This window comes from Mustela nivalis, assembly GCF_964662115.1.
Source record: "Mustela nivalis genome assembly, chromosome: 6".
Classification (NCBI taxonomy): Eukaryota; Metazoa; Chordata; class Mammalia; order Carnivora; family Mustelidae; genus Mustela; species Mustela nivalis.
The window spans coordinates 100,524,100-100,549,498 of NC_139025.1; the positions used below are offsets into that span (position 1 = coordinate 100,524,100).

Below are 25,399 nucleotides of genomic sequence, written 5' to 3' on the forward strand. Positions count from 1 at the left end.
AGCGCACTCAACTACTTCCCAGCTCCTCCAGGCATCCCAGGCTTTCCCACTTATGAGAAGCCACTCATCCTCTGCTCTCTTCCTGCCATGCCCTGCCCCCCTCCATTCCCATGGAAATCCTAGCTATCCTTCAAGGCCCAGCTCAAATGTCATCTCTTCCGTGATGGCTTTCCTAATCTCCCCCACTGGATGTGCCTTCTTCCTCCTCTCCTTGAGCTCTGACAGTACTTTCTTTATACATCAGGGCACTTTCCTTCCTCGGCAGCCGTTTGTTTCCTTCCTGAGCCCCTGCGACCTCTCCCCGTCCTGCTAATGAGGTTTTAAAATCCCTAGAGACAAAGAAAATCTTACTCAACTGCCCCCAGCTCCTAGCATAGCAAATTACATCAAGCATTCAACAAATATTAGTTCAAACGAATTGGTGAAATATAGAAAATAATCCCATTTCAAAAACACAGCCTGGCTAACACCTTAAGTAAAGCAGATTGACCTTCAAAGGAGCCCTTTCCACCTACCAAACTATCAAAAAATCAGAGCTTTAAAAAAATAAAAGGAGAAGGAAAAAAACCTTTCTGCAGCTTGAGGAAACAGTTAAATATAATTGGTTCCATCTTTTTTTGGAACATATTCTGTTAATACGTAACAAACAGCGGCAACATGGTTCACTGCCTCTGATTTGGTGTATGAATTAATTTAAAAGCAGAACAAAACAAATTGGTTCAGAACATTTGCCAGACTATCAGTACATAATGAAAATCTGGGGGTGCCTGGGTGGCGCAGTCGGTTAAGTGCCCAGCTCTTGGTTTCAGTTCAGGTCATTATCTCAGGGTCTCAGGGTCTCAAGATGGAGCCCCAAATCAGGCTCTGCACTCAGTGGGGAATCTGCTTAAGATTCTCTCTCCCTCTGCTCCTCCCGCCCCACCCCCCTGCACCTTCTCTCTCAAATAAATAAAATCTTCAAAAAACAAAATCTGGAAGCCACCTCATCAACAAAATATCATTTATAAAGCCAGACTCAGCCAAAAATATACGAAACCAAGAGGATTATGTCCATGAAAAGTTGAGAGGGGGACTGGAGAGTAGAGGGAGACTTCATCAACTGATCACAGCCACATATATAATGGAATGTCCAAAAAAAAGTTAAACTGGGAAGTCTGAAGTCTGTAGTTTCCTTCTTTAAAAGGTGTTAACAAATATTCAAAGAAGGGGGTGAGGGGGAAAGAGGTCACATTACCCTTCTCCACTTCTTCTTAACACGCTGTAACCTCTTCTTAATCTGACTCCCTTGCTGACATCAAAGCAGGATGCCCCTGGGAACTACACTGAGAAATCAGAGGCAGGATCAGCTCTTTGAGGCTATGCCGCGCCAGAATCCAGAGAACACCTGCTGCTTTAAAACAAAACACCATTCATCCTGGGAGGGGTTAACTCAGCAAACAGGTATTGGAGTCTCCAAACAGATCTCACAGGCTTTTGGGCAACAGAACGAGGACACCGGACACGAAGTAAAAACAATCAAGCAGCAGTAAGACAGATGATTTTTGAGAAATGGAAGCTTCTGGAAGAAAACAGAAACAAAACTGGGACTTTAAGCTTTCCTCTCGGGCTCAACCTCATTTTCTGCCCAGCCTGTGGGTTCTCAGGGTTTGTTTTCTCCACATGTCAGAAACATTCACCATTTGCTTGACCTGTGCTTCCTGGGAAGATGGTGGAAATAGAACCAATTCATACCGAGGAAAGCTAGCAAAGAGGTTTTCTGTGGTTGTCAGTTTATTTTTGATTTTTTTTTTTTAAGATTTTATTTCTTTATTTGAAGGGAGGGAGGAGCAGAAGGGGTGGGAGAGGGAGAGGGAAAGAATCTCAGACTCTGCACTGAGCCCCACATGGGACCCAATCCCAGGACACTGAAATCATGACTAAACCAAAACAAGAGTCTGATGCTCAACCAAATGAGCCACCCAGGTGCCCCAGTTTCATTGTTTAAACGAAATTTTGGGCTCCCTGAGTATTGCAATCAGTTTGAATCTGATAGCTCCTGATTTCAGCTGGGGTCTTGATCTCCGTGGAATCCAGCCCCACGACAGGCTCTGCATCCAGCATGGAATATGCTTAAGACACTCTCTTCCTCCCGCTCCCCACACTCTAAAATAAATAAAGAAATCTTTTTTTTTTTTTTTTGAGTGCAAGAGAGAGAGAGAGAGAGAGAGCGCACGAGTGAGCGCAAGCGGGGAGGAGGGTCAGAGAGAGAGGGAGACGCAGACTCTCTGCTGGGCAGGGAGCCTAATGTGCAGCTGGATCCTACAACCCTGAGATCAGGACATGAGCTGAAGGCAAACGCTTACCTGACTGAACAGCCCAGGATCTGCCCCTAAATAAATCTTTTTTTTTTTTTTTTAAGATTTTATTTATTTATTTGACAGAGAGAAATCACAAGTGGTCGGAGAGGCAGGCAGAAAGAGAGAGAAGGAAGCAGGCTCCCTGCTGAGCAGAGAGCTCGATGCGGGACTCGATCCCAGGACCCTGAGATCATGACCTGAGCCGAAGGCAGCAGCTTAACCCACTGAGCCACCCAGGCGCCCCCCTAAATAAATCTTTTTAAAAAATAAATAGGGGCACCTCAGTGGCTTAAGGCCTCTGCCTTCGGTTCAGGTCATGATTCTGGGGTCCCAGGATCAAGCGGGCTCTCTGCTCAGCAGGGAGCCTGCTTCTCCCTCTGCCTGCCATTCTGTCTGCCTGTGCTCACTCTCTCCCCCTCTCTCTCTGATAAATAAATAAAAATCTTTAAAAAAGATAAAATAAATTTTAAAAAAATAAAATAAAATAAATAAAAAGGGCTTAAGACTCAGGATGAATTTTGTTCTCTGGGAACTCAAGTATTTATTATGAATTTTTCCAAACATACAGAAAAATGGAAAGAATAAAACAGGGAAACTCATAAACTAACCAACTAAACAACTGCAGACAATTTGCTTCATTTGCTTTATCTATGTGTGTATGTGCTTTTTTTCCTGAACCATTTCAAAGTGAGTCTCATGCATCACCTATGAAGAACTTTTTCCTACATAATAATACATAACATCTAAAAAATTAATAATTCTCTATTCAAATTTCCCAAATTGTGCCAAGAACACATTTGGTCACTATTTCATTTTTGATTCAGCATCCACCTGAGGTTCATGCATTACATTTGGTTAGCATGTCTCTTCAGTCTGTTACTCTATTTTTTTTTTTAAGATTTTATTTATTTATTTATTTGACAGAGAGAAATCACAAGTAGATGGAGAGGCAGACAGAGAGAGACAGAGGGAAGCAGGCTCCCCGCTGAGCAGAGAGCCCGATGCGGGACTCGATCCCAGCACCCTGAGATCATGACCTGAGCCGAAGGCAGCGGCTTAAACCACTGAGCCACCCAGGCACCCCAGTCTGTTACTCTAGAACCACACCACTCCCCCTGCTTTTGCCCATGACACTGACTTTCTAAAAAGACTAAGTCAGTTGTCATAGAGAACGTTCCACGTCCTAGATTTGTCAGATGGTTTCCTCCTGGTGTCATTTAACTTGTTCCTCTGTCCCTGCATTTCTTGTAAACAGGAAGTTAGGTCTCAAGGCTTGATTAGATGCAGATCTGGCTTAGATTTTAAAAGACAGGCAGCATAGAAAATGCCCAAATTAACATGATTTATCAACATTTGTAATTTGGTAAAAAGAGCAAAAGATAACAGCTTTCTGAGAAGGAAGAATTCAAAGGGGCATCACTAACAACACTTCCCCCTTGAACAGCATTCCAGTAATGATAAAGTGCTTTCATATACATTATTTCAGATGATGCTTCTCTGCCTGCCTTCTTCACAGGTTTGTTACATTATCATCCTTACTTTCCTAATAAGGAAAACTGAGGCTCAGTAAAGTTCAATGATAGAGCCAAGATTAGCAATTAAGAAGCAGTTTAAGTCTTGAAGACAAGTCGTAGAATAACATGGAGTTATTCAGAAAACACTATATAATCACGATTACCTAGATGTATACGTGGAGATGAAATTTATGCCAGGTTTTGAAAGACAGACAGCACTCACTGATTCCAGGCACCTTGCTAGATGCTGGAGAAAGATCAGTACACAAGATAGTCATGGTCTCTGCCCTCACAGACGCTGAAGTGTGGTGGCAAATATAAAACAAAAATACAATCACACAGAAAAGCAGAGGGCATTCCAGACAAAAGAAACCAAGTGAGCAAGACCAGACAGAGGTAGGAAGCAATTTGCTGGTGTGAAGGGAAGACAGTAAAGGGGTCAATGCGGACCACAACAGGTGAACTGGGAGAGAGAAAAATCAAACTAGATGGGGAAGACAGGGCCAATGCCTACTCTACTGACGTATCCTCTCCCTTTCTTTCAAAGACGAACAAGTTCATGAAAGTAGAATGTTCTAAGCGTTTATGTTCAAACAAGTACCCCCCACATCTCCTTGCCATGATGAAGTCATCTGCAGGAATCTGTGTGCCCTTTCTGTATCCGCTATGACAACAGCACAGGCATTCCTCCCAAGACCGCAGACTATTCACCTGCGGCTGTTCTCAAATGACAGCACCAGTATTCATTACTGCAGCAACAAAGAGGGAGACACATCCAAGTTCAAAACTACAAAATGAGTCAAAACCACTTGAAAGGCTCCTCGTGATCATGGTACACAACCCAAAAAGGCCATCGGAGACCCCCAAAAAGCACATCAACCTGTCATAACCTTGCTGTCCCCTTCCTGAAGGGCCTTCACATCCTAACAGATGTGCGTCCCAGACAAACCTGGCGGAAGTGCTGATGCTAGGAACTATGCTCCGAGCGCAATTGTGAAGTCAGTCTGCATGTTTTAGGGTTATGGTGAAACCGTTCGAAAGCCAAAATCTATGGGTGCCACCAAGGCCAAGCAACGCACCCTCCATTTCTTCCCCACTTCATGGCCTTCAAAGCTCTTTTACATGAGTTTTACATGAGTTACCTTGTTTAATCTTCCTAATACTCATTAGGGGTAGGAATGCTTCATTTCATCAGCAGGTGTCTACTGAAGAGCAGACACTGTTCTATTCACTGGCCAAGGAGCAAAGCCAAGCCCCCACCTTCGTGAAGCTTCCACATTAGCCGGGCAGGGACCACAGAGGAATACGCACCATGCGATGTTAGTTAGTGGTTAAGTGCTTGAGGAAAGACTGGGCACAGCAAAGGGGCAGAGACAGGAAGTGCTGTGTTACAGACTAGACAGAGTGAACAAGGATGACCTCCGTGAAGAGACATTTTTGCAGACAGAGTTCTGAAGGACGTGAGGAAGCAAGTTTTTTTAAAGAGCTTCCAGGTAGATGGAATGCCAAATGCAAGAGCTCTGAGATGGGAATGTGCACCACCTACCGTGGACCAGATACCAGTGTACAGTGGGGCTGAATGGCAGGTGTGTGAGGAGGGCAGAGGAAGAATACAAAGTACCTGATAGGGTGGGACCCCATAGGCCATTAAGGTCAAGATTCTGTAAGGCCCCCCCTTCCACTGAATACATAAGGAAACAAAAGAGTCAGGAAGTACAAAGGACTTGCTTGAAGTCAACCAGAAAGTGACATTTTGGGAAATGCCCTATGCTGGGATTTCTTCTCAGGGCTCAAGCTTTTCCTCATGGAGATGAGAAGTGCTCTTTAAGGGGCACCTGACTGGCTTAGTTGGTACAGCATGCAACTCTTGATATCAGGGTTGTGAGTTCAAGCCCCATGTTGGGTGTGGAGATCACTTTAAAGTAAAATCTTAGGGGCACCTGGACAGCTCAGTCGTTAGGCAACAGCCTTTGGCTCAGGTCACCATCCCAGGTTCTGGGATAGAGCCCCATACTGGGCTCCCTGCTCAGTGGAAGCCTGCTTCTCCCTCTCCCGCTCCCGCTCCCCCAGCTTGTGTTCCTTGCTGTCTCTCTGTCAAATAAATAAATAAACTCTTTTAAAATAAATAAATAATAAATAAATAAATAAAATCTTAAACAAAAAAGTGTTCTTTCAGAAACAAGGAGATAAAGCAAGTGCCTCATCAAGGTAGGAGACACATGGTAGGAGACACACCCCAAGCAATCCCATTTGAGTACACCCCATAGGGAACTCTCACAAGGGTCAAAAGGGAGCCATGCACAAGGATGGTCATGACTGTACTGTCTGATGCAGCAAAAGGTTGAAAACAGTTGTCTCATTCTAGGGGAATTGACATAGAACAATAAGTAAAATGTGGTACATGTCCAAGACTGCTCTGCAAACAAGACAAATAATGAATAGTATCATGTAGCATCATGAATAGGTCAGAAACATGGTATTTTGTTTAAAAAAAAAAAAGTAAAGACAAACTGGAAGAAAAGCTGGGGGTGGTCATTGCTTCTGTTTAAATATTCCTGGTTCTCCTTCTAAGAAGCCCCTGCTCCTTTGAAGGTCAGCACAGCCGTATGATTTGCTCCAGCCAATAAAATGGGAGCAAAAGCGACCTCTGTCACTTCTCAACAAAAACTTTAGGAGCCAAAATGTGATTCACAAGATGCCCTTCTCACATGAGCATATTTCAGAGATGGTACCTCCATAAGCCTAGATCCCTAATGGAATCCAATGAACAGAGGACTCCCACTGACCTGCAAGTGTGTTCAACTACTGATTTTCTGGTTGTTTGTAACCTCAGTATAACCTAATCTATCCCAACTGAGGCGTATTTACAGCACAACAGTAATTTTTATAAAATCTGAATATATTTAGGGCATACAACGTGAGCTTTGATACACATACAGAGAAACAATTACTATAGTCAAGCTAATTAACAAAAGTATTTATTTCCTTACATAATTAACATTTTTTGGTTTATGTGAGCACCTGAAATCTACTATGTTACCAAATCTCCAGTATTTAATACACTGGTATTAACTATAGCCGCAATTGTACATTAGATCTCTAGGCTTATTTATCCTACATTAACTACAGCTTTGTACCCTCTGACCAATACCCCCATCTCTCCACCCCTGGTAACCACCTATCTACTCTCTGTTTTGACTTATTCTCCCCCTTTTTTTAGATTCCACATGTAAGTGAGATCACACAGTATTTTTTTTTTCATCTCTGTCTGGCTTATTTCATTTAATATATCTTCCAGGTTCATCCATGTTGTCACAAATGGCAGGATCTCCCTTCTTAAGGCAGAGTAACAGCACAATCGCATTCAGCACTCTCTGCACAGAAACACACAAAACAATACCATCTACCTCCCAAAGGTACATACCAAAAAATGGGTGGAACTGTAAGACCAAATATTAAATACCCTAGAGTGGGTGAGAGCCTGTGAAAGAAAAGGAAATGGTGAGAGGGAAATGACAGCAAAGGGGTAAATAAATGAAAAAGTACAAAAAGATGTGTTAAACACATTGAGCAAATATTAGAAATTCAAGACTCTCACTGTTTTACTCAAGCATATTTGCACTTACTATATGCCAGCTACTGTGTCCCAGGGACTACTTACAGAACACTGAATCAGAAAAAGGCAGTACTAGGGTGCCTGGGTGGCTTGGTAGGTTAAACCTCTGCCTTCGGCTGGGGTCATGATCCCAGGGTCCTGGGATAGAGCCCCAGCTCTCTGCTCAGCAGGGAGCCTGCTTTCCCTCTCTCTCTGCCTGACTCTCTGCCTACTTGTGATCTCTCTGTCAAATAAATAAGTGAAATTTAGAAAAAAAAAGGCAGTACTAACCTTACAGTTTATGGTGTACAAAAAAGAGAGATATTTAAGATATCCTAGTAAAAAATTATAGACAGTGAATGAATGTCATTAAAAAAAAAAAAAAATCAGGTGATGGGGTCGTAGCTGGCTCAGTATGTGAAGCATGCAACTCTCCTGATCACAGAGTCATGAATTTGGGCCCCACAAGGGGGCCCAATTTAAGTGGAACCTACTTAAAAAAAAAGAAAGAAAGAAAGGCACTCTTAAATGCCCTGTCTTTAAAAAAACAAACAAACAAACAAACAAAAAAAACAGATGACAGGGAAAGTGACCTCCCTTAGAGATAAGGTGGTCTGTGAACACCTCAGAGGAAATGGCATTTAGGTAGAGATGATGATTACTTCCTTCCCAGATTGGGAAGAGGAAGGGATGATTCATTCTAGGCTAAGGGAACAGCATGTGTAAGGGCCTGGAGGGGGTACAGACCATCCCCAGGAGGAAGTGAAAGAGGACTAGAATGGTGGAAGGAAGTAGCAGCAGGAAATGTGGTTAAAGAGATGGGGGGTGCTGCCACAGGGGGCAGATCTCTGGGTCTCACAGCCCAGTAGGAGTCTGGATTTCATTCTAACTGCAATGGAACCGTGAAAACATTTGAAACAGGGGGCTGATATTATCTTATTTCCAATTTATTTCATACTAACGCTTAGTACCCATGCAGTACACTCAGACATTTTTGCAAAAATTTGCAAAAAAGGTACTTTTGCACTCTTTTTTTTTCAAGGACCCTGGCAACTTGCATAAACTTCAGGTCCATGCACCCAGCTCCATCCGAATATATTAAGTGCTAAGTTAGAGGTAAATCCCAAGTGCCAAGGAGCCAGAGAGGAGAAACAACCTTGCCAAGTTAGTACCAAGAGATCCTTTATGTCAACGGATTTTTTTTTTTTTTTTTTTTTGCTTCCTAGTTTACATGACATGATAATGTTCAAACCATGCCCTGGTCTAATCACAGAAATCACGAGTACAGCAGCCTCACTTGAGAAACACTCTCGAAGGTGAAAGATGAATATGTGTACAGCTTTCCTCCCTTTAGTGCCAGGAAATGTAGGGGAACAGTCCCTGTTTGTCTCAGGCAGCCTACACAAAGATGCCTCCTATTGTAACACAGCAATGAGTCATGGAGGTATATGCAGATGGCACAAAAAACTAAGCAATTGTGGGGATTCACTTATCCAGAAGCAAAGGCACCTTAACACACATATCCACCACCACGAATGGAAATTACCTTCTAGTTTCCTTCAGCTTTCTCAACATCCATCCAGTGGCAAAGGCACCAGAAGCTAACATTTATGGGAAGTTTACTACGTATTAGCTCATTTAACCTTCAAAACTACCCTAAGTAGGTTCTATCATTAGCTCCATTTTTACAGATGACAAAACTAAACCTAAGCTATATCTTTAAGATAAGAATGATACTTGTCCCAGATCACAAAACCACAAAGTAAAAGAGGCAGGCTTCAAACTTAGCCTGATTCCAGAGACCAACCTCCTAACCACTGCTGAGAATCTCCCAGTCCCACCAAACTTTTCTGCCACCAACTACAGAGTATTCTTTTTCTGCCTGTATTTTTTCTTTTTTTTAAAGATTTATTTATTTTAGAGAGGCAGCATGAGGAGCAGAGAGAGAGAAAAATCCCCAAGCAGACTCTTCATTGATCTCAACTCAGATCCGATACTAGGACCCCGAGAGCACGCATGACCCCAGCTGAAACCAAGAGTAGGACGCTTAACTGTACCATCCAGGCGCCCCTGTATTTTTTAATAAGATTCCTCCCATTTGCAAAGAACACATGTGTGGCGCCACAATTAACAAGAGATGACAACAGGTACTTCCACTAAGTACCTACCTCCAAATCAAATAAGGGCAGGATGGTCAGGCCACAACATTCAACCAGGCACTATGGTCAAAAGTTGTCCTGCCCTGTGCTGGGGGGATGTCAATTTGTTTTAAAGGGGTAAAATTATGTACAGTAAGCCTGAAACTATTCTGCATAGAATCTGACCTGTCCAAGTCAATATCACACAGAAGAGACATGACAGTAACTGAAGAGCATCTGTTGGGAACAGGTCTGAGGAAACTAACTGAGTTCACAACACAGGTCCTCCACTGGCCTTGCGATCATTACAGGGATGAAGAGAGTCATCAAGCCGGCAGGTCCCCAGGCTATTAAAATCTAAAGAGAGAAGGGAAGGTTATAGAAATCACCAAAGGGCAGACAGTTCAGGCCTACTCCATTCATTTCATCAGCTAGCTTCCATACATCTCCAGTGTGCAAATAAAGATTACGAACCAAATCTTTTCTGGTTAATTCTCCAGCTGGCCGGATCTCTCTCCCTAACAGTCTTGTTCCCTATTAAGAGCGCAAAAAGAGTTGTGGGAGTTCGGAAACACCCCACGAAAGCGCCCTCATCCCTGTTTAATGAGATAAAGTGCCGGCTTCTGAGCCACACTGGAAGCTGCGGAGATGGAGCACCTTGCGCTGGTTTTCATGGCTACGGGTGTTCACGTCTCAGGTCAGTTTAGGGCTCATGGTAAAGTACGGAAAGCCAAGAGAGTCACTGGTGAGGAGGGATTTGTTAATGAATGAAGAGTGAGACGAAGAAGAGGAAGGCGGCTCCCTTGGAGACAAGATAGTTTCCAGGAAGAAGGCCAAGGACCCGGAGGCCCCGAAGTCGGCGAGAGAAAAGCCACCGGGATACCCGTGCGCACACGCCCCTGCCAGCCAGCCAGCCAGCCAGCCAGCCAGCCAGCGGCCGCAACAAGGCTGCACTCCCGGCCCACAGGTGTCAAGCACAAAGGTGAGGACGCGGCTTGCTCGTCCCAACTCCACTCTCCATACCCCGAGCCGGTCTCAAAGACGCAGATGCGATCTCAATTTTTTCCAGGACATTTGCTCCCTTCTCCCCTTCGCAGGCCACGATCCCAGACGATCTGGGGGAAACAGCTCGGGGTTGGTGGGGGGGGGGGTGGTTACGGGAGATGAACCAGTTTTTATCTTTCAGGGGGAGAAAGTGAATGGCCAGTGGCCAAGGATGACTGCAAGGGTCGGGAGAGGGGGAATATTGAGGCTCGCTGGGTCCACTGACGGGTCTGAGTCAGGAGCACAATCTGTGCTTAGTCACCGATACCTCGGCGGCCGGGAGTTCCTCGCCCCTGCCAGCCTGAAACGTACGTGACGAACCCGAGAGGAGCCCGGCGCGCCGCGCACACCCGCCTGGGCTCCTACACCCCAGCAGTGGCCTCTGCAGCCCGGACCCGCGCTCGCCGCCCACCCCAGACTTACTCCGCCGAGCTGGTCCCGTTAACCGCGGAGCCGTCGGGGGCCGGGTTCAGCTGGATGGGCGTCGGCTTCTTCTTGGGCATTCTGGACCAGGGAAGGCGCTTCTAACTCCGAGGGGAGGGCGGCCCCTCTCTTGCTTCCTCCCTCTGAGCTGCCCCACGCCCGCCGCGCAGGGCCAAGTAGGGGTCGCGAGCCCCGGGGCTGCCTTTGGGGGGCGCGCCCCGCGTGGTCCAGTCAACGCCAAGGGGCCGCTGGCGGTCTCTGGGGACCCCCGACCCTCTCGCCTGGGGCTCGCCTTGGCGCGCAGCGAATCGAAGGGCTTCCCCGCCGGCGCAGCTCGGCAGCCCGGGATTCCCTCCCTCTCTCCCTCAGTCAACCCGTCCTTCAGGCTCGATCGACACCGCCACAGCCCTGCTCCAGCTTCAGCGCGGAAAGTACCGCCGCCACCGGCGCCGCGCTCCAGCCGCTCGGCGCAGCCGTCCCAGGGAGGGAATGGAGAGCGGAGCAGGGGCGGGGAAGAGGGAAGCCTCGCCCCTCCACCGGGGCTGCTGCGCTTTCCACACACCCACTCGGCTCCGCCCCTATTGCCTCGCCGACAGCCAATGGGAGTACGCCGAGGCGGCAGATGACGCGGAAATACGTCACGGGGGCGCGGCGTGCTGCCCTGGGGGCGGGGTCCGGCGCTGGCTCCACAGCGCCCTCTGCTGCCACGCGGCACTCAGGTGGACCCACCAGGAAAGGAGGTCGTGCGTCCTGATTCACCGAGCTAAGGTGGGTTTCACCAGGCGGGACGCCGGGCTGTCTCCTCTTCTGCGGTGACTGGAGCGCCCTCCCCGGGCCGAATCACGTTGAAGGAGATAAAATAATAAAATGAGTAAGGAAAGACTTCTCATTTCTAGAAGAGAGGGAGCCTAAGGAACTCGAAAACTTGTCAAAACAGTCCTTGAGCCTAACAAACTAGCAAATAGATTTATATGAAATTGTATTACACACTATTGATCTACTGATGAGGGTACTGATGAGATTACTGATGATGGGTTCTAAATGCTGATGAGATTGTAATTGGGCAACCTTTTTTTTTTTTTAACATTTTATTTATTCATTTGAGGAAGAGAGAGCGAGAGCATGAGAGAGGAGAAGGTCAGAGGGAGAAGCAGACTCCCCATGGAGCTGGGAGCCCAATGTGAGACTCGATCCCCGGACCCTGGGATCATGACCTGAGCCGAAGGCAGCGCTTAACCAACTGGCCACCCAGGCGCCCTGGGCAACCTTTTTTGAGAGCAGATTGATAATATTTTTTAAAGCCTTGAAACCCCCCCTCTAAAAAAACAAAAAAACAACCTTTAAACCAATAATCCCAGTTATATGAAACTTAAAGAAATAAGATGAATAAAGAGCTTAAAAAAGTAAAAGAGGTACCATAGATTTTTTTTTTTAATGTAAATTCAGGGGTGCCTGGGTGACTCAGTTGGTTAAGCATAAGACCCTTGATTTTTGCTCGGGTCATGATGTTGTGGCCGGGGGTCATGGGATCCCCAGTATCCATTGCCACTCTGGAAGTAGAGCCTGCTTGAGATTCTCTCCCTCTCCCTTTGCCCCACCCCTGCTCTGTCTCTCTCCCCTCTCATAAACAAACATTCAGTCCCTCTCTTCCCCCACTCTATTCAGTCCTAAAGGTATTAAGTATGCAGAACAAACTAAGCACCTGCACCTGCTGGTCCAGAGCAGAGTGTCAGCCACCCAGGTGTTTGCTGTATATAAAGAGAATAAGGTTTCCTCTTCATTTTGTAGTCCTTGGTACTGTCTGAATTTTTTATAATCCATATAACTTAATTAAAACATTTTTAAAATTTTTAACATTAATATGGGAATGTACAGTAGTGCAGACAATTTGGGAAACAGTCTGGCAATTCCTCCAGTTAACTGTAGTTACTGTATGACTCAGAAATTCTACCCCTAACTATATGCTCAAGAGAAATGAAAAAAGTATATCCATACAAAAACTTACACACAGATGTTTATGGAAGCATTATTCATGATAGCCAAAGAGTGGAAGCAACCCAAATTTCCATCAAATCATGAATGGGTGAACAAAAGGTGACATACCCATACAACAGAATATTACTCAGCCATGAAGAGGAATGAAGGGCTGATCCATGCTACAGCATGAATGACTTTGAAAACATGATGTTAAGTGAAAGCGGTCAGTCACAAAATGTCACATATTGTATGATCCCATTTAGAGGAAATGTCCAGAATAGGCAAATCTATGGAGACAGAGAGTTGACTAGTGATTGTTTCGGGCTTGGTAGGGCAGATGAACTTGGGACAGTAAAATGACAGCTTAAGTGCCTGAGTTTCTTCTAAGGTGATGAAAATGTCCTAAAATTGACTGTGGTGATGGTTGCTCGTCTCTGTAAATTTATTAAAACCATTGAATTATATACTTTAAATGAGCAAATTATATGGTATATATGTATTGTCTCTTAATAAAGCTGTTATTAAAGCAACAACACCAACGATGAAATCCAGGGGAAGGAGCCAAGAATAGCCAAGAGAGCTTGAAGAACAAAACTGGAAGATCTATGCTACCAGATATTGAGATCCATCTGAGTATTTAAAGCAGTATGGCACTAGCATAAGGACAGACAAGTAGACAAGTGGGGAAGAATAAAGAGTCTGAAAACAAACCCATATTTGATCACCTAATTTTTGGCAAAGATGATAATACAGTGCAGTGGGGGAAAGGATGATCTTTTAAACAAATGGTGATGGGCCAATTGACTCTCCATAAGAGAAAAGTAAGTCTTAATCCCTGTATCACACCAGACATAACAAATCAACTCTAGATGGATTACAGAACTAAATAAAGCTTTTAGAAGAAAATATTGGAGAATATCTTCATATTATGGTAGGTGAAGTTTTTGGGGGGGTTATTTTTTAGGAGTTTTTTGTTTATTTGGGGTTTGTTTTTTTGGTTTTAAGTAAGTCCTACGCCCAACCTGGGGCTTGAACTCACAACCTGGAGATCAAGGGTCACATGCTCTAATGACTGAGCCAGCCAGGTGCACCTCAGCAAAGCTTTCTTTAAAAAGACACAAAAAACATGGGGCGCCTGGGTGGCTCAGTGGGTTAAAGCCTCTGCTTTCAGCCCAGGTCATGATCTCAGGGTCCTGAGATCGAGCCCCGCATCAGGCTCTCTGCTCAGCAGGGAGCCTGCTTCCTCCTCTCTCCCTGCCTGCCTCTCCACCTACTTGTGATCTCTGTCAAATAAATAAATAAAATTAAATTAAAAAGACACAAAAAACAAATCATAAAGGAAAAATACAATAAATTGGACTCTATTAATATTAGTTACTTCTGACCTTCAAAAAGGGTAAAAATAGAGAGGACATTTACAATTCATATGTTGGGGGGAAACCTCTTGTCCATAATATATAAAAACTCCTACACAGAGGGAGGCTGGATAGCTCAGTTGGTTAAGCATCTGCCTTCAGCTCAGCTCAGGTCCTAGGGTCCTCGGATTGGGTCCCACATTGAGCTATCTGCTCAGCGGGGAGCCTCCGTCTCTCTCTCCCTTTGCCTGCAGCTCCCCCTGCTTGTAAGCTCTCTTGCGTGCTCTCTCTGTATCAAATAAATAAATAAAACCCTTCTTAAAAATTAAAAAAAAAAAAACTCTTACACATAAACAAGAAAAAGACAAACAATCCAATAGAAAAATGGGCAAAAGACTTGAACAGACCCTTAATAAAAGAAAATATCCAAATGGTTAATAATCATGAAAAGAGGATGGCTCAGTGGCTTAAACCTCTGCCTTCGGCTCAGGTAATGATCCCAGAGTCCTAAGATTGAGTGCCACATCAGGCTCCTTGCTCAGCGAGGAGACTGCTTCCCCCTCTCTCTCTGTCTGCCTCTCTACCTACTTGTGATCTCTCTATCAAATAAATAAATTATTTTTTTAAAACACCAAAAAAGCCCCAAAACAAATAATCATGAAAAGATGCTGAACTTTCTTAGTTATGAGGGAACTGAAAATCACAATGTAAGTACTTATTTTCACTAAAATGTACACTTTAGAGTGGTCAAAATGGTGGGGTGCCTGGGTGGTACAGTTGGTTAAGCATATGACTCTTGATTTGAGCTCAGATTGTAATCTCAGGGTCCTGAGATCAAGCCCTAAGTCGGGCTCTGCGCTCAGCACAGAGTCTACTTTTGACTTTCCCTTTCCAAATGAAACGAGATGAAACCAGAGAGAGAGACAAACCATAAGAGACTCTTAATCTTAGGAAATGAACTGAGGGTTGCTGGAGGGGGGCGTGAGGGGGATGTGGACATTGGAGAGGATATGTGTTGTGGTGAGCTCTCTGGGTTGTGTAAGACTGATAAATCACAGACGTGTGCCCCTGAAACAAATAATACATTATATGTTAATAATAAAAATATAAAGATAATAAAGTGGGGAAACAGACTGCAAAATTAAAAAAAAAAAAAGATTCTGTCTTTCCCTCTCCCTCTGCCCCTCCCTCCTGTGCATTCTCTCTCTCTCTTAAAAAATAAATAAATCTTTTGGGGCACCTGCATGGCTTAGTGGGTTAAGCCTCTGCCTTTGCTCAGGTTATAATCTCAGGGACCAGGGATCGAGCCCCACATCAGGCTCCTTGCTCAGCAGAGAACCTGCTTCGCACCAGCTGGCCCCCAGCCGCCCCGGCCTGCTTCTCTGCCTACTTGTGATCTCTCTGTCAAATAAATAAATACAATCTTTAAAAATAAATAAATCTTTTGAGAAAAAATGGTCAAAATGGTAAAAACTTTATGTATGTTTTACCACAATAAAAAACACACACACAATGATACCACATCCACTATTGTGGCTAAGTTGAAAAGGATGGGGTGCCTGGGTCGCTCAGTGGATTAAGCCTCTGCCTTCAGCTCAGGTCCTGATCTCAGGGTCCTGAGATCAAGCCCTGCATCAGGCTCTCTGCTCAGTGGGGAGCCCGCGCCCCACCACCGCGCCCGCCCCCCCCACCTGCCTCTCTGCCTACTTGTGATCTCTGTCTGTCAAATAAATAAATAAAATCTTTTTAAAAATAAATAAATTGAATAGGATAAATAATAGCAAATCTTGTTAAGATTTAGAGCAACTAGAAGAGGACTTTCACCCCAAAGGTGGGAGTAATAATGTGTGAAATCAGTTGGAAAAACTGTTTGACATTATCTACTAAGGTTGAACTTACTTCTACCCCATGACTCAGAGATTCTACTCCCAAGCATATATGTAGAAAAATCAATATATACGTTCTTCGGAAAACATGTGCAAGAATGTTCATAGTAACACTATCTGTAATCGTTATCAGGGAAACAACCCAAATGTCCATCAGTCATAAATGGATAAGCTGCAGTAAATCCCTGCAATGAAATACTCTATAGCTTTGTGAAAATAGAATATGGCTACTTGCAACAATATGAATGAGTCTCACAAACATCCTGTTGAGTAAAAGTTAGACAAAAAGAAGTAATATGTACATATATATATGTAAAAAATATATGTGGTACAAAATGGGCAAACCTAATCTATGGTGTTAGAAGCTGGGATAGTGGTCATCCTTATGGAGCAGAGTAATAGGCAGGTGAGTCAAATGGGGCTTTTGAGGTGCTAATAATGTTTGCTTTCTTTTTTTAATTTAATTTAATTTATTTATTTGACAGAGATCACAAGTAGGCAGAGACGCAGGCAGAGAGAAGGGGGGAAGCAGGCTCCCCACTGAGCAGAGAGCCCGATGAGGGGCTAGATCCAAGACCCTGAGATCACAACCTGAGCTGAAGGCAGAGGCCTAACCCACCAAGCCACCCAGGTGCCCCTAATGTTTGCTTTCTTGATCTGGGTGTAGGTTATACAAGTGTATCCCATTTATGATTTATGTACTTTTCTGGATATATGTTACCCTTCAATAAAACAATTACAAGAGAAAAGAAAAAGAAATTCACTCAACATTACTAATCATCAGGAAAATGCAAATCAAAACTACAATGAGATATTGTTAGAAAGGCTGTCATCAAAAAGACAAGTGATAACAAGCATTGGCAGGGTATGGAGAAAAGGGAACCCTTGTATACTGTCGGTGGGAATGCAAATTGATACAGCCAGTATGGAAAACACTATGGAGGTTCTTCAAAAATAAATTAATTATCAATCAAAATTAAAAAATAAATAAAGCCACCATATGACCCAGCAATCCCACTTCTGGGTATTTATCCAAAGGAACTGACATCAGGATTTCAAGGAGATAACTGAGCTCCCTCCCATGTTCATTGCAGTATTATTCACAATAGTCAAGACACGGGATCAGCCCAAGTGTTTGTCAGTGGCTGAATGCATAAAGAAGATGTGGTATGTATACACAATGGAATATTATCCAGTCACAAGAAAAAAGAAATCCTGACATTTACAACATGGATGGACCATGAGGCTATTACACTAAGTGAGATAAGTCAGACAGAGAAAGAAAAATACTGTGTGAAACCTTTTAGGTGAAATCTAAAAAAGCCAGACTCAAAGAAATAGAGAATAAAGTGGTGGTTACTAGAGACTGGGATGAGGGGGAAATAGGAAGATAACTGATTGAAAGTTACAAACTACCAGTTATAAGATTACCAAGTTCTGGGGATGTAATGTATAGTATGGTGGTTATAGCTAGCAATACTATATTACATATTTGAATGTTGCTAAGACAGCAAATTTTAAATATTCTCATAACAAAAAAGAAATGGTAATTATATGACAGAATGAAGGTGTTAACTAATGCTGTGGTGGTAATCATTTTGCAATATACAAATGCATCAAATCGGCAGCTGTAGGCCTTAAACTTTTTTTTTTTTTTTGAAGATTTTATTTCTTTATTTGACAGAGAGAAAGAGACCCAGGCGCCCCATGTAGGCCTTAAACTTAACAGAATGTTACATGTCAATTATATCTTAATAAATATCTTAATAAAGCTAGGATTTAAAAAAGAAATCATGATAAAACCTTTTATTTCTCAGAAAATAGGTCAGACTAACCAAAATGTGTTTTGTTTTGCTTTGCTCTTTAGATCGAAAGAGTAATAAAGCTTTTTATCATCTTAAAATATTATATCTTCTTAACATCTTGGGGGTTTTTTGTTTCAAATGGGTTTAAAAAAAATAAATAACTGGTCACCTGGATGGCTCAGTGGGTTAAGCCTCTGCCTTCAGCTCAAGTCATGATCTTGTGGTCCTGGGATTGAGCCCCACATCGGGCTCTCTGCTCAGTGGGGAGCCTGCTTCCCCCTCTGCCCGCCTCTCTGCCTACTTTTGATCTCTCTCTGTGTCAAATAAATAAATAAAATCTTTAAAAATAAATAGAAAGTATATAACTAATTCCAGTGTAATATGTGGGGGGGAAAAGTAGAAGGGGCACCTGGGTGGCTCAGTGGGTTAAGCCTCTGCCTTTGGCTCAGGTTATGATCTCAGGGTCCTGGGATAGGGCTCGGTATAGGGCTCTCTGCTGAGCAGGGAGCCTGTTTCCCTCTCTCTGCCTGCCTCTCTGCCTACTTGTGATCTCTGTCAAATAAATAAATAAAATCTTAAAAAAAAACAAAACTAGAAAAGTGTAGAGAGGAAATTAAAAACCATTCAAGATACACTACTGAACAATAACTTCTGTTTACATTACAGAGTCTGGTGTTTAGCTTAGCCATACTCACATGTGGTTGATATTATAGGATCAATGAACTTTATCAATTTATGAGCTTTATTTTAGAGGCAAGTCCAGATTTGTTCCTTACAAATTAAGTGTTTATTTACTTATGAAAAATTCAGTTGGGAGGTTCAAAATAAAAAGTGCCAAGGTATTGGGGCACCTGGTTGGCTCAGTCAGCTAAGTGTCCAACTGTTGATTTTGGCTCAGGTCATTTTCTCAGTGTTGTGAGATCAAGCCCTGAGTTGGGCTCTGTGCTCAGTGGGTAGTTGGCTTGGGGTTCTCTCTCTCCTCTCTCTGTACTCCTATCCCAGTTCACACGCACATGCTCTCTCTCTCCCTTTCTTTTTTTTTAAAAAGAAAGAAAGAAAGAAAGAAAAAAAAAAAGATTTCCTCTTTTCCTTGCCCTCTGCCCCTCCCCCACACACTCTCTCTTAAAAAAACCATTAAAAATTTTTTAAAATGCCAAGGTATTGCAAGTAGAAGTTATTCTATATGAAAAAATTCAACCTTCCACGTTCTTCTCGTTAATACAACAGTTTCCTACTCTTTAGCCAAAAGTGAACTCTGATTCGTTATCAAAGGCCAATTTTACCAACATTAACTTTGCCTATAATTCATTTGTTCAGGGTGGGGCTCATTCTTCAATGGTTTAAAAAAATAGCTAAGAAATAGAATCCATTGTCTAGATTTGTAAGCTCCTGTGAGTTTGGCAGCTGTTCCTACCGAGTAACCGAGCAAAGGGTCATAGTGCCAAGGGTAACACACTACCCTACCCCCGCCTCGCAGCCACCTCCGCCCCCTTCAGACTAGGTACATCCGCTTCCTCAGTTCTGGTTGTCGGACATTCCAAATGCAATGAAACCACTGGTTTATTTTGGGAACCACTTTTAATGGTCACTTGCCCTTCATTTAAAGGAAAAGAGGCCTCAGCAAGGTGAGGAATGATGCAATGCAATTGCTCTCTAAGGATGTGGCTTCAACCAGACAGGATGTCAGATCTGTCGCTTTTTTTGGAGGGGAGTGCGGGCAGGGACCTCACCCTGGCTTGGCATCCGAGAGATGTGCTACTTTGCTTTTCACTCTTGGGTAGCACAGTGAAAGAAGATATACCCGGGACTTACCAGCTTCCTACAGGGCAGCTGTGGAAAAGGAAGTCTGGACTTCCTTTGGAATCACAATCCAGGATCCCGGATATTCTTTTTCTCAAATCTGATCTGAGATTAAGCAAATCTCTTTCCTAGGACATTCATTTGAATGCTTGTCATCATTGGCCTTTTTCTTTTCTTTTTTTTCATGCTTTTCTCTACTCAACAAAAAAACCCTGCATCACCTTTTCCTGCCAAGTGCTTAGCAAAGATTACAAGCAGGAAATTTAAGATGAAGAGTGACCATTTGATCTCCAGTGATCTGGGAGCTGATATAAGAGTATATAGGGCCTCCACAGGCATAACCATCCTAACATCTGACTGGCAATCTTTTTATAATTCACATTCTTGCTTAAAGGCCAGGTCAGCTTGCAGAAAGCTGAGAATTTTCCTGAAAAGAGTTTCATCTTCAACAATGAACTGTGCCTGACATGTAGCCCTGGGGTTATATAAATTTTATGATATCTTGAGCTATAATTATTGACACATCAATGTATTTTGGAGTTGTATGTATTTCCCAAGGAGCAAAGAATCTCTGTGGTGTGCCAACTGTTTTAATTGTTCAGCCTCATAAAATACAAAGTATTGTTTTTGTTATTATAATGATAGCATGTAGTGTCATTATAATTACTACTAAACCAAATGGCCCCTTATCCTTGCTCCTGTGTGTGCTTTCTCTGAATAGATAGATCTTTTTTTTTTTTTTTTAAGATTTTACTTTATTTAACAGACAGAAAGAGAGCACAAGTAGCAGAGTGGCAGGCAGAGGAAGAGGGAGAAGAAGACTCCCTGCAGAGCAGGGAGCCCCATGCTTGGCTCCCAGGACCCTGGGATCATGACCCAAGCCGAAGGCAGCCTCTTAACCAACTGAGCCACCCAGGTGCCCCTGAATAGATAGATCTTTGTAACTAGATCCTAGACTGGCATCTGACCTGGGGTTTCTGCATACAGAGAATGGGATACTGAGTTCTTTTTAGAATTTCAGCTGGACCATAAAAGACATGGCGTCCAATCACCCCATTTTATCCCTTCTAGAAATGGGCACACAGCCTCAGAGGATCCAGTGGTATACCAGTTAGGGTTAGAACAGGGACATGTCTCCTGATTTCCTGTTCAATGATCTTTTAAGAGTCTTGGTATTTTGCCAAATAGCTGATAGGTAAAAATAGTTGTTGTTTTTTAACTAAGCTCTATGCCCAATGTGGACCTTGAACTCAAGATCCTGAGATCAAGAGTGTATGCTCTACCCACTGAGCCAGCCAGGCACCACCAAATTAGCTTTGTTTAAGAGTCATCAGGTAAGTCTGTTTGGCTATGATGTTTTCTTTTCTTTTCTTTCCTTTCCTTTCCTTTTCTTCTCTTCCCCTCTCTTCTCTTTTCTTTCTTTTCTTTCTTTCTGTAGGCTCCACACCCAATATGAGGCTTGAACCCATGACTCTGAGATCAAGAGACTCAAGGGCCCCCAGCTGTGATATTTCCAAGTATCTCCAATTATAAACACATTAAAGATGTTGGTAATGCCATAAATAACAACACGTGATTTTTTTTTTCCTTTTCTAATATCATTTTCTCTGATTTTGATACCTTCAGTGTCAAGGGATGTCAAAACATATTTGGCATATAAGTTCAGTATATTTGGACAGATCCACACTTTTTTTGAGTTCTGTGAATTTGGGGCCAAACTTAGAAAATGGTAAATCTAGATATCATTCAAACTCAGTGTATAACTGTTAACAGAAAAAAAGAAGAAGAAATTTCATGTAAAGTCCATAATGCCTACAGTCTAAATTTGGGAATTTATTTATTTATTTATTATTTTATTTATTTATTTTTTTAAAGATTTTATTTATTTATTTGTCAGAGAGAGAGAGAGAGCAAGCACAGGCAGACAGAGTGCAAGGCAGAGTCAGAGGGAGAAGCAGGCTCCCTGTGGAGCAAGGAGCCCGATGTGGGACTCGATCCCAGGATGCTGGGATCATGACCTGAGCCGAAGGCAACTGCTTAACCAACTGAGCCACCCAGGCGTCCCTGGGAATTTATTTTAGGAAAATAAATAGAGATATGCACAAAGATTAATGTACAAAGGGATGTTTGCTTCAACTTTACTCATAACAATAAGATGTAGATAGAAATTAATTATTCTTTTATACTCATCTTTTATTGAATTCAATTTTTTTCTTAGAAGAAACTATATAAGAATTTGTTAACAGTAATTACCTTTTATTTATTATTTCTTTAAGATTTTATTTTTAAGTAATCTCTACAACCAATGTGGGGGCATGAACTCACGACCTTAAGATCAAGAGTCACATGCTCTATGACAAGGCACCAGCCAGGTGCCTCCATAGTCATTGCCTGTAGAAAGACTTGCTGAATGGAAAGAAAAACTTTCACTTTTTATTTTGTATCTTTTTGTATTGTTTGATTTTTCTGTCCATATAAATGTACTACTTTATTTTCTTCAAAAACTCAACAGATATTTCCTAGGTGGGAAGCTTATGGACAATTTTTGGTTTCCTTCTTTGGATTTCTGTGTTAAAAAAGTAATTCACTGTATTATCTTAAAAATTAATGTGTAAAACTAGAGAATTCTATGGTATATCGGCATGATAGGATTCATTGCATTAGTTTAAAAATCTCTATGGGGAGGGGCACCTGGATGGCTCAATGGGTTAAGCCTCTGCCTTCAGCTCAGGTCATGATCCCAGGGTCCTGGGATTGAGCCCCATCTGGCTCTCTCTGCTCAGTGGGGAGCTTGCTTCCCCCATCCCCTGCCTGCCTCTCTGCCTACTTGTGATCTCTGTCAAATAAATAAATAATAATATCTTAAAAAAAAAAAAGATACCCTGGTAAACTGAGAACTCAGTGACTATAATGAAATTAGTTTAAATGTTATTGAGGGTATTTTCTTCTATATCTTAAAAACATCTCTTATACTTTGAATATTTTTTATAGATCTACTGGGACTTGATCATGTAAGATACATGGCACACATTGACAGTATAAAGTTTGGGGGCCCTGGGTGACTCATAGGTTAAGCATCTGGTTCTTGGTTTTGGCTCAGGTCATGATCTCAGGGTCTTTAGATCCAGCCCTGCATGGGGCTCCAGCCCTGCATGGGGCTCCATGCTCAGTGAGAAGTCTGCTTCTCTTTCTTTCTCTCCCTCTGCCCCGCTTCCCCCCAAATCATGCTCATGCTCTCTGCTGCTAAAATAAATCAATCTCTTTTAAAAAGTATAAAATTGTAAGTAAATAAAACCTTTTAAAAAGAAAAAAGGGCACCTGGGTGACTTAGTCCTTAAGCATCTGCCTTCAGCTCAGGTCATGATCCCAGGGTCTTGGGATCGAGTCCCACATCAGGCTCCCCACTCTGTGGGAAGCCTGCTTCTCCTTCTCCTGCTCCCTCTGGTTCTGTTCCTTCTCTTGCTGTGTCTCTTTCTGTCAAATAAATAAATAAAATCTTACTAAAAAATAAAAATTTAAAAATAAAAAAGTATAAAATTTGAACACTTTTGTTATGTGTGGAGAAGCCATCAATATAATCAAGACCAAAAAACGCACCCATCATATCCCAATAGTTACCTCATGCCCCTTTAAATATTTTACTTTTATTTATTTGTCAGAGAGAGCCCACACAAGCAGTGGGAGCTGCTGGCGCAGAGGAAGTAGCAGGCTCCCCACTGAGCAGAGAACCCAATGTGGAACTTGATCCCAGGACTCCGGGATCATGATCTGAGCCGAAGTCAGATGCTTAACGGACTGTGCCACCCAGGCATCCCACCTCATACCCCTTTAGAATCCTCTTCTCATCTGCCCATCGCCTTGGTATAGTTCGCATTTTCTGGAATTTTATATAAATGGAGTTGTACATCTGGCTTCTTTCACTCAACATAATTGCTGTGGTTCACTCATGTTGTTGTGTTTGTCTATAGTTCATTGATTGCTGAGTAGTGTGCTATTTTATGGATATACCACAATTTGTTTTCCTTTTTTAAAAAAAATAATTTATTTTAGCAAACTCTACCCAACGTGAGGCTCGAACTCACAACCCCAAGATCAAGAGTCACATGCTCCATGGACTTAGCCAGTTAGGCATCCCTCTATTCGCCCTTTGATGGATATTTGTGTGGTTTCAAGTTTTTTGGCTATTACAAATAAAGCTGCTAGGAACGTCTGTGTACGAGTCTTTTTTTTTTTTTTTTAAGATTTTATTTTTTTTTTGTTGGAGGAAGACCGAGAGAGAAAGGGAACACAAGCAGGGGGAGTGGGAGAGGGAGAACAGGCTTCCCCAGCAGCAGGGAGCCCAATGCAGGGCTCGTTTCCAAAACCCTGGGATCATGACCTGAGCTGAAGGCGGACCCTTTACTACTGAGCCACCCAGGAGTCCCCGTGTACAAGTCTATACATAGATATGTTTTCATTTCTCTTGGGTAGATACCTAAGAGTAAAACGGCTGGGTCATACAGTAGGTGTATTTTAACTTTAAAAAAAAATTCAAACTATTTTCCAAAGCATTTAAACTATTTTCCATAGCATTTAAACTATTTTCCATTTCCCATCAGTAGTGGGAGAGTTCCAGTTGGTCTACATCTTTGTCAGTATCTGTATGATTGGTCTTTTCAAGTTTTAGCCATTCTAGTCTTACTGTGTGTGGGGTGTTTGTTTTGTTTTGCTTTGCTTTTTAGAGAGGGAGAGTGGAAGATGGAGGGGTGGGGAGCCACACCCAGGGCCAAGCCCAATGCGGGGCTGAATTTTGCAACTCTGAAATCAGGACCTGAGCCGAAATCACGAGTCGGATGTTCAACCAGCTAAGCCACCCTGGCACCCCTTTGCCCTGCTCGTTGTGGCATTACTGCATTTCCCTACTGATTAGTGATACTGAGCATCTTATTTATGTGCTTATTTCACATCCACGTATCTTCCTTGGGGAAATGAATGTTCAAATCTTTTGCCCATTTTGAATTGGGTTCCTTGTCTCATTGTTGACTTGTAAGAGTTCTTTACATATGCTATATAGTATATAAGTCCTTTGTTGAATATATGTTTTACAGTCACTTTTTACCTGCCTGTGGGTTGTCTTTTTTCTTTGAAGAACAAACTTTTTTTTTTAATGAAGTCAAATTTATTGATTTCTTTTTGTAGTTCATGTTATTTGTGTTCTAAGACACTTTTGTTATTTGAATACACCCAGGGAAATAATACCTCTTCAACCCTGAATCTTGAAAACATAACTCCTTGCTCATGAAGACGTTTAAGGAACAGCTCCTCAGCTCCCTCACCTGGTGACAGTGCTTCTATGAGGTATTTGAGCATAAAATATTTTAAAATTATGAAAGTCAAAAATAACCTAAGTGTATTTCTTTTTTAAAATATTTTAAGAATTGCAAAATATCTTACTATTGGGAACACAGAAAAAATAACTGGAAACATGAAACATGAAAATCAAATAGTGTTGGTCTCAGTGTGTGAGATGGCTGAGTGCTTGCTTCC

The 25,399-nt window shown here is 42.7% G+C and overlaps 1 protein-coding gene across 1 annotated transcript in view; it reads right to left on the reverse strand.

The window, feature by feature from the left end:
* Positions 1–11,636, reverse strand: part of MAP2K1 (mitogen-activated protein kinase kinase 1) — a 79,452-nt gene extending 67,816 nt beyond the window's left edge. Inside the window, exon 1 of the mRNA XM_082737120.1 lies at positions 11,051–11,636. Within this exon, the coding sequence (XP_082593246.1) occupies positions 11,051–11,130 (80 nt within the window). The 5' untranslated portion in view covers positions 11,131–11,636. The remainder of the gene's footprint in view (positions 1–11,050) is intronic.
* Positions 11,637–25,399: the final 13,763 nt, after the last annotated feature.